Source organism: Aythya ferina, assembly GCF_964211825.1.
Source record: "Aythya ferina genome assembly, chromosome: 2".
Lineage (NCBI taxonomy): Eukaryota > Metazoa > Chordata > Aves > Anseriformes > Anatidae > Aythya > Aythya ferina.
The window spans coordinates 144455167-144470340 of NC_140297.1; the positions used below are offsets into that span (position 1 = coordinate 144455167).

At 34.4% G+C, this 15174-nt stretch overlaps 1 protein-coding gene across 5 annotated transcripts in view; it reads right to left on the reverse strand.

Moving 5' to 3' along the window:
* CSMD3 (CUB and Sushi multiple domains 3) overlaps positions 1-15174 on the reverse strand; it is a 684493-nt gene that overhangs the window by 349614 nt on the left and 319705 nt on the right. For all 5 annotated transcript variants that reach the window (XM_084509891.1, XM_084509890.1, XM_084509889.1 and 2 more), the window contains one exon: positions 871-974. In XM_084509891.1, coding sequence (XP_084366017.1) covers positions 871-974 — 104 coding nt within the window. The remainder of the gene's footprint in view (positions 1-870; positions 975-15174) is intronic.

Consider the following 15174-nt stretch of genomic DNA (forward strand, 5'->3'; position numbering starts at 1 on the left):
TGGGTTTATTTAGCAAGATGTTGGTAGAAGGGCTGCTGCAGGGGTGGCCTCTGTGACAAGAATCCAGCCCTGGTTCCAGCCCTGGTTTCAGCTGGCTCAAAACAAACCCACTGCTGGACAGAGCTGAGCCAGTGAGCGATGCTGGTTGGGCCTCTGGGGGAACATATTTATGAAAGGGAAAAAACAGCAGCTGGGAGTGAGAAAATGTGAGAGAACAAGCCCTGCAAGGTCAGCAAAGAAGGAAGGAAGGAAGGAGGTACTCCAGGTGCTGGAGCAGAAGTTCCTCTGCAGACTATTGTAGGACCATGGTGGAGCAGGTTGCTCCCCTGCTGCCTGTGAACCCCATGCTGGAGCAAAGGAAGAGAGCAAAGATGGAGTACCAAATTATGAAGTCAAAGTGCTCTGGACTGAACACAGCTCCCGTTCCCCTGGGCCACTCAGGTGGAAGACACAGAAGAGGGTGGATAGAAGGGAAGGTGTTTTTGGTTTGTTTTAGTTTCTCACTGTTCTTGTCTGTTAGTAATAGGCAAACAATTATATTAATCTCCCTGCATTGAGCTTGCTTTGCCCGTGACGGTAATTGGTGAGCAATCTCCCTGTCCATATCACAACCCTTATGCCCTTTCTTATCATATTTTCTCCTCCTCTTAGTTTCAGGATGGCCAGTGAGAAAACAGCTGTGGTGGAGTTTCATCAAGGTGAAATCACCAAATGCACTTAACCACCTCATTACCTTCAATCATTTTTCAGAATCTCAGTAAGATTATTTTTTGTTGGGATTCAACTGACTGTAGTCACTATTAACTCTCATCAAAAATCACATTAATGATATTCTGTAATGTATATAAACTGTAAATGCAAAAGACTCACACTTGAAGGACAGTTTTAGGATCACCCACTTCTCCTCCATCACCAATTGTCAGTGTGTCATAGCCAATCTCCAAATCAAATTCTTCAAAATTTATCTGTATGACCTAGGGAATAAAATGAACAAAAGTATTTTAAAAATACAGAAATAACCTGAGAAATGCCTGTAAATAAGCTTTTCAGCACTACAAGAAAAGGACAATTTCAAATTAATAATTTTACTTAACTTTATAATATCTTACAATAAATTATTACAATTAACCCAGGCTTACTTCATGAAATGCAAAATTATAATAATTTTAAGGTATCATCTCTGGTATCACTCTGCTGACCTCCTCAAAGTACTGTCATTTCACTTATTTATGTAGTTGTTACATATTTAATACAATACTGAATAATTGCATTACATTTTGATTAAGATATAGTCAAAGGGCAACATAATTAGTTGTATTTTGTGCAATGCAATTGTCTTCAAATAGCAACTGAATAATTGCACTTTGTTGAATAAATGCAGTAAAGGTGAGGAACATAATTTATACCTGACACCTGGCTCAAGTGGCATAATGCTGGATCAAAGGTATAAACCAATTTTTAATGAAAAATGCAACCTTCAGGAGCACTATTTTGTTTTATATCATGTAATCTGAACTTCACTTTGCATATTTATTGCTTGAAGGATGAAAATTTCAGCTCTATTTAAAGAATACAATGAGTATTTCAATTAGAGCAAAAATCAACCATATTGCTAGAAAAGAAACATATTTCTCCACCTATCTATTAAGCATACATAATCTTTCTTTATGAAAATAACAAAAGTTCCTCAAGTATTCATATATACAAAAATGACAGAAGACCTATGCACAATAATTTTTAGTACTCATGTCTATAATAAATGGTCTTTAATTATTGTTATAAATGGGAACTAAGAATGTGCTTGAGGTGTGGAAGTAATTTTGATGGATAAATATTGAGTATTTGACAGCTCATGCTACTACTATGTTACACTGGGGTTCTAATAAGTGTTTGGAAAAGGACATTTTTATTATCTTTCTGAAAACATATTTTAAATCACCTGTTACTTTTCTTGACCACAAAATATAATGAGAAATAACAACAGAATTGGGAAAGAATATTTGCAAGTGGAAGACAAACGCTAGTACAGGCAGTTTGGAGAAACTGATGTATGTTGCAAGGAATGAAACATGTTCCAAAGGAAGGAGGAACTCTTTTCTTTACATGTGTAAATAGGAGCATATGTACAATGAGGAAGTATACAGTTTACTTAACGTATTCACACATGCAAACATGCATGTTTATGTGTATTCATGTGTGTTATACCCCATGAAATAACAGTCAGATAGAGATAGTTAAGCACCAGATGGAGGGGACAAGGAAAATTGAGTTGACACTTAGCTGCTTTATTCTTACTGAGCAAAGTAGGCAAAATCTTCCTAACATAAAAATAATATTCCGGATAGCTAGTATTGTTCTAAGAATTTAAAGTGTGCCATAAGAATTTAAACTGAAATCCGTAACTAGATTTAAGGTCAATACATATCTCATTTATTTTTTATTTAAAAAAAAAAAAAAAAAAAAAAAAAAAAAGGTTTCATTTCTGGCCCATTTTTAAATTATGTGCAATTATATGTACCGTTACATCAGAAAGGCACAAAAGCTAAACAACAAAACATGGGAGTTTTGGAACAAATAATGTTAGTATTGAAATCAATTTGAACATATATATATTGCTTATTAATAGTTAAATAGATTTGCCTATCAATATCAAGACACACTATATGAGTTCCCTATGCTATAAGGGAACAAGACATCTAAGATGTAAAGAAAAAAATATGTATAATTGGTTCATCAAGCTAAATCCTCATCCTGTGTTCCACTAAAGATAATTCATATACACTGGATACAGCCAAATTTTTGGAAAGCTTCTGTCTTTTTGTAACTGAATTACTTGACTTTAAGTGTCAGAATGCTAAAACAGCTTTTCATTAGAAGAATTAAAAATACTTAATACTTGGCCTATTTCACTGGAAAGAAGAGGACTAGGATAAGGAAAAATATAAGTTCCTTTGCAAGAGTTTCATGGGTTTACTTAGGGCTGAATCAAATCTGTTTCTTTATCGATGACATTACAGTTCACAATATTTTATTTATTTCACTGGAAAAATGTGTGATTTTTCCCATTATTTCATAATGTTGCTCAAAAATAAAGAAGTAAGAGAAACTCCATGAAAATTGTCTAGCTGGTCTAGCAAGGGATTATGATGGAATATGAAAAAATAACTGTGTTTTGTTGTGTGTGTTTTTCTTTTTTTCAAATCACAGACTTCAGCTTGAGTCTACATGTCTCCAGTGAATCCCTAAGTTATTTACTAACTAGGTTATTGGCTATTCTGATGTAATCTCTCATTCTTTTGCAATCTGACACTCTTTTCTGAGATAAAGAATGCTTTTATTTTCACTCAAAATGGATATACAGGGGAAAAAATGTTTATTTCTTGCTTTTCTTGCATTAAACTCTTTCAGAATAACCTATTTTATTAGATTTGTAACCCACTCTATTTGTAACTCACCTAAAACTGCCATAATAGGGAAGGTACAAATTTGAAAAGTGTACCTGTATAGAACCATATGTACATTTCTGGGATTTCATGCTGTGCTGTTTCTTTTTGACATGCCAAGTACACGATATACAATATAAAATGTACTTGAAATCTTTGCAAGTGGCAAGAAAATAAATACTCTGAGCAGTAAGATATACTCTTAGAGTCCTTGTTTTACAATGTATGATTTAGTTTGACCAGACCCCAAAATGACTAGAGCTGGCATTGTACTGATTATTCCCTTTAGAATACTGAGCAGACATTCTGATGATATCATATAGAGTTGAGGATGGTGAATTCTTTCAAAATAAAAACTGAGGTTTAGGTAAGATAACTGAATAACATATATCTTTGTAATAAATGCACCATTTTTTATTTTATTTTATTTTTTTTTCCCTGAAAAGGTGATATAGCTGTAAATGGCAAACCGAAGTTAGGTGGCATTCTTGAATTAATTTAACATGAGAGTAATACAAGGTAATTCTAGATTTTAGTCTGCTATTATTTATAAGAATAAATAAATACTTCAGGGAAAACTGTGAAACTGTGCTGATTTATTACTATATTCTCCATATTTTTAAACCAGACCAGCATTACTAAATTGTGCCTTTGATATAGGTACTACATACACAGCAATCAGAGGCAGAGAGACTGATGTTCTTTATGTATAAATTCAAGTAAAGTCTTTTTTCCAGTTTTCCAGTGCAAGATGGAAGTAGTATTAATGTAAATGAGAGCTGTGAGCTTTCCTTTCAGCATATTTTCTCCCATTCTCTTGACGAGGGGAAGCTGAGAGAGTGGCATGGTGGAGATTAGTTAGAAAAGCACCACACTATCCTGATACAGACTAATTATATTTTGAATTTTATTTCAGATTAGTTTATTCCAGGATATTATTAACTATGTTTCTAGAGGCTACTACCAAGGAAAAAATGAATTATTTTATTTTATTTTATTTTATTTTATTTTATTTTATTTTATTTTATTTTATTTTATTTTATTTTATTTTATTTTATTTTATTTTGTTCCTCCAAATATATGAAAACAACAAATTTATATAAAATTAGCGTATACTGAGCTGTGCACTCCTTATTCACTAAAATAAATAGAAAAGTAGCTAAAAGGAAGGTGATATTCTTTCTCCATCCTGGACTGCTTTTGCTGTTTACAAACCCAGAAGCAATAAACAATTTATAATTCATAGAATCACAGAATCATTTTGGTTTGAAAAGACCTCCATGATCATCAAGTCCAACTGTTAACCTATCACTGCCAAGTCAATCACTAAACCATGTCCTTAAGCACCACATCAACACGTCCTTTGAATACCTTCAGGGATGGCGACTCAACTCTGGGCACCCTGTTCCAATATCTCACAAACCTTTCAGTGAAGAAATTTGTCCTAATATCCAACCCAAATCACCTCTGGCACAATTTGATGCCATTTCTTCTAGGCCTATCATTTGTTGCTTGGGAAAAGAGTCCAAACCTCACCCCAACTGGAATTAATTGTTGAGTTAAATTCATAAACCTAAAAGAAAATAGCAAAAATATAATAATACTAATGATAACTATGCAAAGTATAATGAAAAATAATGAAAAAACTATGAAAATTATGATGTAAAAATTACAATAATTTTGTAAGCACCCTTCGAAAGGAAAAATGTGAGCACAGTTCTGGTCTAAAAATCTTCAGTAGACTTATCACCTTTTTTTTTTGCCTTGGAATACAATATCCTTTGGAACCCACTCCTTGGGCAAAAACTAGTTTGCTACTCAGACTCAGAAGTAACACATCAGAAGACTTTTTTTGAAAGCTAATGTCTGATTTAAGAACTTCCAACAGTTCTTCTGAAGGAGAACATGCTTACATGGATGTCTTCCAGACGTCAATCTTTCTAGACAATTGTTTGATATTGTCTAGTTCCTGATGGAACTAACTCACCAAAGATTTTTTTCTAGAAAATTAGTATTTCAGATGGAAAAAAAAACAAACAATGTTTTTAAATTTTAAAACATTTGAAGCAAAATGGTGTGTAACAGAAGTTTATGTGCATCAGAACTGCTTCTGAAGGGGAAGTGTAAAGATTTAAAGTTGTATGTATTTCCATATGTGCATCTGTTATCCTAAAGCTTCCAATGCAAATGTAACTCTAAAAATATTTTTGGATATGTAGTAATATTTTCACTCCATAAAATCTGTCATTTTTGCTAGTAAAATAACTATGAAGATATTTCTAAAAATGGTACAAATTTCTTCTCCTCAGAAGAGTACTTAGAAATTAAGCTAAGATATAGCTTAAATAAGCTGTATCTTAAGACAATATTAATAGTAAGAAATGAATTTGAATTAAAATATCCTGCCAAAAATACAATATAATTACACACAATTTTGCTGCACATTGCGCATAATTGAATGATTCAAAATATCCAGGAGCTGCTAGCAGCGGTGTAATATAAAAATAATTTCATTTGCTCTTTGCTAGCTACCTACTACATGAGCAAAACGTAACCCAAAATGAAACAGCCTAAATATTAAGCACTTCTGTCCTTTTATTTATTTATTTTTTCAACATCAGAGGGGAAGAGAAAAGGGGGAAAAAAAGGAGACAGAAAATTTGGAGATTTATAAAACAGTACAGGAAAAGGCTACTCCTTTCAGAAGACAAACACTCACTAGCTCATCCTACCACATTGCTGAGTCAATTAGACAATTTGTTAGCAATAGGACTCATACTTAACTGCAGGCATCTACAGTGCAAACATCAGTATTGGGTGTAGGTTTATTCATAACCAGTGAAAATATGAGTAGAGTGTAATGTATTTCACCAGAAGGCAGGTCAAGCATAGATCAAGCATAGATCAAGCATACTAGATCAAGCATAGTCTAGATGTACCTATTTCTCTTTCTTGAATATAAAGTGAGACTAGGCATTTTTGAATGTGTATCTACACTGTGGACATGTAAAATGGAATTAACTTGCATAAATATATTAATGTAGCACCATCTGAGATGCAATGAAGAAGCCAAAAGAAACACAAAACTGGCAGATACCAGAACTCTTTTGGGCAGACTGGTGAAGAGGTTTATCCTGGAGTATTTTATGTTGGTGGTTGCCAGTAATTTCAACCCTCCAGACAGCAGATGAATTCTGCTTTCAGAATGATTATTAATGTTAGTTCTTTCATATAGTTCTTTAAAAGGACAATTTGTTTTGTGTTTCTTTTTTTTTTTTTTTGGTTTGTTTGTTAGTTTGTTTTTGTTGTTGTTCTAACTCCAATATTAATTATAAATTTAATTAATTTAATTTTCCATGGAGGCTAATCCTGCAATCAGTTATTTATAAAAATCCTTTAGTTATATGTGTTTTGGAGCTATAATCTTTGAAAAAAAAAGTGTAGTCCTTTCCCATTTGAGACCAAATATTATTAGAAAGTCTTACAAGGGAAGAATAGCACATTAAAACAACAGCATGAAAAGACTATACTTTAATTTTTTAATTGTATAGTTTTCTGTTTGCAAAAAAACTATAACCACTATTGTGCCTGCGCACATTCACAACAGTGTTTCAGGGACTAATTAACCAGAGGAATACAGCTTCAACATTTAATGTAGTCCCAATACAAAGAAGAATTCTACAAAACAGAAATCATCTTGTAAATAAGGCCTTCAATCGAAGAAAATAATAGTAATGAATTACACAACTTAATTCAGCTATCAATATAGCACCCACAAAGGGAAATAAAGGAGGGCAAACAAATCATTAAACAGACACTTTGGTTTAAACTTAAGTCTGGTTTAAACTTAAGTTTGGTTTAAACTTTAATGTGTTCCCCATCACATAAATTATTATAGAACTTAAATACTATAAAATAGATTTTTATTTTTTTCTCTAAGCAAATATTTCAGATTGGATATTGTCATATTTTCTCACTTTAAACACCTTAACCTTTGCAAATACTATTTAATTATACATCTAAAAAAGTTGTAGTGTGTTTAAGTAAAAGTAAGTTATTTCCACTTGCTTTTATTGAGCCACTAGAAAATATATTTTTTGATCTGGACCCTGGAGGAAATGACTAGTAACTAACTTTAGGCTGGTATGGGAATCAAATTTGTACCTAGAAGACAGTAAGAGAGGTCAGATTTGGAAATTCCAGCTGTCTTTCTAGTGACAGAACATCTAACACTGATCCATAAAGAAATCAACTTCTGCAAGCATTATCTTACAAAAACAAACAAACAAAAAAGGTATGATCAAAATATACTAGCAACAGCAAGAACTCCACCCCAGTCAAACACGTGCAATATACTTACTTTCATCACTTTCTACTGTTACTCTAGAATAACAGCATCAACCAAACAAACAAAACTATAGATTGATGCCCATCCTTTGCTCATCAATCAAAATGAATTCTCTGTTTACCTTCTTCACTGGAAAAAGTGAAACCAAACAAGGAGATGAAAATACATGTTGTTTGTATCTGTTTGTCCTTAAATGCCCTCAGTGTGGTTAATTGCTTTTGCGCTGAGGATGTCTGACTACTTCCCATTTAGTAAATGATGTACATCTATATCAGATAGTATGAGGTAATGAAATTATGCCATCTGATTTACCTCCATAATTTTCCACAGAATCATAGGTCTCTCAACAATATAACCATGTTATTGTATCTTTGATTATGGAAGAATAATTTCGGTAGGAAATCTATCACTTATTATAAAAATGAGGTTTAGTTTTATTTAACATTAATACTACCAAAATGTAATCAACTAAAATTAGGCGTCTAATAAAAAATGATCACTTTCACTACCTTCACAGATAGTGCTTTTGCACAGATAAGCTATTTGGAGAGGAATTCATCTTGCTTATTTCATTTCTCTTAGGATACAAAATTAATCAGTACATTAGAATTCATATCTTCAGTGAAACTAATATCTCTTCATTAACTTTAGAGAGAGTCTAAAATAAAAGGTCTACCAGCTATGGCACTTAACCTTTTGTTGACAAGTTAGATGACATTGATATGCATAAAGCCTTTCTCTCCCATAAAATCATCCCTCCATGTCTTCTTCACTGCAATTGTGAAAAAGATGAGGTTGATTGTATGTAAAATGATGTGTTAATTATTTCATATTGCATCTAGCTGAATATGACTCCCTATCCAGGTAGTATTTGATACATTAGCATAACAAAGAAATGACAGATTTTAGAGAAAGGCAAGTAAAGATAAAATTGCTTGTTACTTATGAGGTACAGAAACACGTCTATATTCCTAAAATATACATCCCAAGTTGGACACAGCTAACCTAAGATAACAATTGTTTTCTTAAGATCAGAATAGGTCAGCTGTAAACTCAAAGGAGAAAACAGTTTTGAAATATCTCTAAAGATTACTATACAACAAAGAAAAGAATATATGCCAGAGATCAAAAGGCTAAGAATGTGAAGTTTACAAAAGCCAAGACATTATATTTGGAGCCAATGATTACAACACAAGAAAGGGAGACAGGGATGGCCCAAGTAGCCTAAAAAATATAATTAGAGAAGACCATTATAAATTATGGTAATAGGCACTGGCAGCAAATATATATATGTGTGTATATATATATGTGTGTGTATATACATATGTGTGTATATATATACATATAAAGCAACAATACAAAGAACATCCTTCCCTCATAAAACTGAGTTCAATATCAGAGTTGAAAAATAAAAATAATTGTTCTGTAAGAGTAGTGTAATCATAAGAAGGGGCTGAAGGCTTCTGATTAACTTGTCCCTCCTGTTCTCTCATTCAGTAGTTTGTTAAAATCAACATCCTTGTAAGCAGCACAAAATCTGCCCTTTATCATCCCTCTGAGAGTAAGCAGTCTGATCCAAAACAAAACAGAGAAGTCAGTGACTGATGCCAGCCTAACCTACAGCACGTGCTAATCATTCTCAAGGGAACAAACACAGGAGTGATATTAGTGACTTATGTCTCAGTGGATGTGGCTCCTCTTCAAGCATCCCCTTCAGTTCACAATGTGAATGGTACTGTGAGCCTTTACAGAAGTCACTTCATAGAAAATAAATAGACCTATCAAACTATGGGTAGCTTAATTTTCCCATAAGATATCAGCAAAAGGTGTATACAGAGCAGAACACTTTACAATATAAAGATCACTCACAAAAGAAACCAAGTGAATTCAAGTGTGGAGGAAAGATACAAGTCCTTGTACCAGAGATTCATCAAACAAAATAGACTAAACATACCAACTGTTCATAGTGCATGAATTAGAAACTTCCTAAATATTTATCTGGGCCATAGACATTGATGTCTTTTTAAAAGTTTTAGCTGTGTTTGCATTCAGAGTGTACAGTAGAAATAACTTGGACCACTTTTAGGAACCTATAGAACTAAACAGAACTAAAATTCAAATTCAGCTTTTAACTCTACCTAAACATTTAAACAAAGGCAGTGTTAATTCTTCAAACTCAAATTATGGCTAGACCTTAAAATTGCTGTTGGCCAAAAGAGAAACAGTTATTCCTGTTCCAGTTATTGCAATAGGTGTGATCTCTCATCTATCCCCTATGGGGAGATCATATTTTCACAATGTAAAAAAGGTGCAGCCAGGACCACACAACCATTCGCTCACTCTCCCCAAGTGGGATGGAGGAGAGAATTAAAAATGATAATAATAATAGTAATAAAAAAGAAATGGAAAATAATAACAATAATGATAGAAGAATACAAAACAAGTGATGGACAATGCAATTGCTCACCACCCACTGAACAATGCCCAGCCAGTCCCCAAGGAGTGGCAGACCCCACCTGTGGCCAACTCCTCCAAGTTTCATTGTTCAGTATATTGTCATATAGTACGGAATGTCCCTTTGGCCAGCCTGGGTCAACTGTCCTGGCTGTGTCCCCTCCCAGCTCCTTGTGTACCCCCAGCATTTTTGCTGGCAGGGCAGTGTGAGAAGCTGAAACGTCCTTGACTTAGTGTACGCACAGCTCTGCAACAGCTAAATCATCAGTGTGTTATCATCATTACACTCATATTAAACACAAGTACCATAAACCAAAGTACCATACCAGCTATTAGAAAGAACATTAACTCTACCCTAGCTGAAACCAGGACAACAGGGCTCATATATTCACAAAATTTTTTTAAAAAATAAAAAAATAAAAAATAAAATAAATAAATAAAGGTTAGTTAGATAACATCTACAATAACTACAATAACTAAGGAAATGCATCCTCTCATAATGAAAATAGAGAAATAGAGACATAGTAAAATTGAAGGATTGGAGGACAAGTCATTAATCTGTTTGTGATTACATTATCGTCCAGAGAAGGGCGATGAAGCTGGTGAGGGGCCTGGAGAACAAGTCCTACGAGGAGCGGCTGAGGGAGCTGGGCTTGTTCAGCCTGGAGAAAAGAAGGCTCAGGGGTGACCTTATTGCTCTTTATAAGTACATTAAAGGAGGCTGTAGCGAGGTGGGGGTTGGTCTATTCTCCCACGTGCCTTGTGACAGGACGAGGGGGAATGGGTTTAAGTTGAGCCAGGGGAGTTTTGGGTTGGATATTAGGAAGAACTTCTTTACCGAAAGGGTTGTTAGACATTGGAACAGGCTGCCCAGGGAAGTGGTGGAGTCACCATCCCTGAAAGTCTTCAAAAGACGTTTAGATGTAGAGCTTAGGGATATGGTTTAGTGGGGACTGTTAGCGTTAGGTCAGAGGTTGGACTCGATGATCTTGAGGTCTCTTCCAACCTAGAAATTCTGTGATTCTGTGATTCTGTGATTCTGTGATCTTTTTTTTTTCCCTCCCCAAATCTGATTATTTATTTCACAATTTCTCTCCAATGCTTAAACCACAGTACATCCATATACCTTCTGACTCCAACTCCTCCTTCATCAATTGATTCTATTCCCTCACTGCCAAATCTGCTAAACTCCTATCTCAGACATATTGGGTTATTTTCTATGCTTTTATGCCAATAAAACAATCTGCTTTCTCTCCAAATGTGTTTCTAGTATATATATATAAAACTGCTTTATGTATATTACTGATATTTTTAACTGGATCAAAATCATAGAATCATATAATGGCTTGGGTTGGAAGGGACCTTAAAGATCATCTAGTTCCAACCCCACTGCCATGGGCAGAGATGCCACCCAATAGATGAGGTTGATCAGGGCCTCATCCAACATAGCCTTGAACAACTCCAGGGATGGGGCATCCACAAGTTCTTTGGGAAACCTGTTCCAGTGGTATACCATACTGTGAGTAAAGTATTTCCTCCTAATAACAAATCTTGATCTCCCCTCTTTTAGTTTAAAACCATCCCCCATTGTCCTATCACTACATGCCCATGTAAAAAGTTCTCCATCTTCTTTATAAGCCCCTTGAAGGAGAAAGGACAAAATGAAGTCTTCCAGGAGCCTTCTTGTGCTGGGTGCTTCAGGCCTGGAAGCAGTACTCCAAGTGGGACCTCAAAAGGCAGAATAGAGGTCCCTTTTCTTCAACCTGCTGGGTACTCCTCTGTTGATGCAGCCCAGCCTGTAGTTGGCCTTTTGGGCTGCAAGTACACACATACTGGCTTATACCAAAACCCCCAGGTCCTTCTCTGTGGAGCTGCTCTCATTGAGTTTTTCTCCCAGTCTGTACCCATGTCTGGGATTTCCCCAACCCAGGTGCAGCACCTTGCACTTGGACTTGTTGAACCTCATTAGGTTTATGTGGGCATATTTCTCAAGCTTGTCCATATCACTTTGGATGGCATCCCTTCCTTCTGTTGCATCAGCTGCACCACTCAGCTTGGTGTCATCTGCAGATTTACTGAGGATTCACTCAATTCCATTAAGTCATTGATAAATACATTAAACAGCAAATGTTTTTGAATGATATGGAAGAATAGCAGCAATGAAACTATAAAGCAATTCAATAGCTTATGATCAGGAGTGAAACATTTTACATCTCCTAGTTCCATATATAATAAATTATTTTGATAAATACAGCAGCAGATTTTCTTTATCCACAAATAACATGGAAGAAAAACTGGATTATGGTTAAAATATATAGTTAAGAGTGAGCTTAAATATTATCATATTTTCTGATCATTTAACTGCAGTATATCTTGACAACAGGCTTAGGAAAAGCCAAGTTCGAGATACTTAATTTTAAAAAGAGCTATCGTGTTGTTTGTTCGAACAGGTCTGACTAAAACAGACATCATGAAATGAGTGTTTGATTTCATGGTAAACTACCCAGCCTGTCTGAGATTTATACTGTCAACATGAATAAATATGCATGGTAACTAGTTTTAAGCTTGATGACAAGCTTAGGAAATGTTCCATTGACAATAGTTAATGAGATAACACAGCTGTGGTAAATTAAATGTAAACATTCAGCTTTTTTGCTAAGTTTATTTCGCATATTTTGGCTTTGCCTAAAAAGCACACAAACAGAAATGCAAAGATGAAGTTTTTACAGGAGGGAAACAGCAACATCATGACATAAGGAAGGAGAAGGGAAAGAATGGAATATAAAATATTTGACAGCCAGAGAAAGACCAAGCAAATATACATATATATATATCTATATATAAGAGAAACAAAAAACGAACAACCAACTCCTAACTCTCAGAAGCAAATCATTATTGATTTCAAAATTATTTTGATGTGCAATAGATAAAAGGTGAACATTGGCAAACTGTTGAAACATTCAGGATACATTTACCTATTTATTCAGATTGTAAGAATACTTTTACACACTAAGTACACTGAATATAAAATATAAAATATGATTGTGATAAATGAACAGCAACATAGGATATGATCATATCAATTTCTTTATATAAATTCTTGTCAAGTAAAATTAAGAGAAGGACCTATTTTTCTAGTCCATCAAATTTAACAGTGATATTGTTTGATTAATTGCTCCTTAAAAATTTTGGAAAACAGCTTGATCTGTTTTTAAAGAATCTCTTTTGCTTATTTTTCTGCTTCCTTGTGGTGAATTTTATGTGGTGTGAATATGTCTGAGATCTGTCAGAAAGGCTGTCATTCTAGCACTGATGCTTTCCACAGCATTTCTATCACCGGATTACAAAAAAATCAACAAGTATAATTTGTAAGATTTGAAGTCTGGTTAACTTTAGCCCTAGTTCTGATCTCACTGAAGTTTTAGCCTGTTATTAAATCTAGACTGAGCATCTTATAGCTCACCCTTTTGAAGAACAAAATCAAGAATCAAAACTGACACTATCTCATCCCACATGTTATTTAAGCTAAACAGTATGAACTAGGTTTTATTGCAGACTAGCAAGTATGATTTTTTCCATTACTAGTAAAAGCCTTCAGGATTTGTACTGACCTGACAAGAAGCATCTCAGAATTATTTGGTTTTCTCTTGGCCAAAGTCAGTTTTAGCATGCTTATGCTGTGATAACAATTCATAGCTGTGAATTTGTGTCACTAGAGGCAAGAGTTGATACTTCGATTTACAGAACCAAAGAAGCATAGGAACTAAGGCTCTGTAACCAGACAGCACAATACAGAAAATCTTGCAGTGCTCCTAACAAAATGAAACTTTTTCCATGATTCTATTCTGTAAGTTCTGGGAAAAAAAAAAAAAAAAAAGAAAAAAAAAAAAGCCTTTGAATGAGCTCAATCCACCTAGTGTTTTCTTTGGTAAGATGAGGTCCTGTAGGTATTTACTGAATTAAATGTTAAAGACACTGTCTTCATATCATTAGATTCTTCTACATATAGTTTTCACATATAAAACTCTAAATAAAACAAGTCTGATCTATGCTTCTCTCTTCAGAGGTTGCAAACTGCTATTTCCCTTTAACAAAGGCTGTTAGTCCATGAATAAAACAAAACTTTGTTACTAGTCACATGAAGAACAAGGCCTAACAAGACCTGAGAAAAAGACAGCACTGGAGCAAGATGCAAGTAACTGTAAAATTCAGTCTGTAACCTGATTTCTGTGCATACAGGTCATACCCGAGATAGACTAAATGAAATGTGATACCACAGAAAATTATAAGCAATATGTGCAGCTATTTCTTGGTAAGAACAATAACTCTCATCAGGGCCCATAGATTTGTACTTGTTTAGATTCATCAGGTGGTCTTGAACCTGCTCTTTGCTTACACAGCCTCCGTCTACAGGTTCAGGGAAATGAAAGACTTGGTAAGCCTGACTGGTAGTGAGTCAAATAAGGACTGAGGACTGAGTCAAATAAGTTGTTGAGTACTTCAGCCTTCTCCATGTCTGTTGTTAACAATTCAAAATGACTGATGAAACTACCTGATGAGTTTGTACAACATCCCATGAGATATCCAAGTATCATTTCCCTAACTAGATGTGAGAGATGTAATGAGGTTGAATCCAAACTGAGAGAACTTTATTCTAATTTCTGTGCAGGTATATTTCCTATGGACTCAAGAGATTAACAATATGAGAATTACAGTTCAGGCCAAAGCAACAAATTTTAAATTCTGTTCTGTATTTAATGTACCACAGAGAGGCACATTTTTCTTGAATGTTCTTTCAGGCAAATCTCTGTAACCCTACCTTTAGCATTTTAGATCCATTTTTTGAGAGTGATAATGAAAGAAGGTCTCCATTTGACATTACATTCCCTACATTAGCTATATATTTTTGGATAGACTGACAACTACATA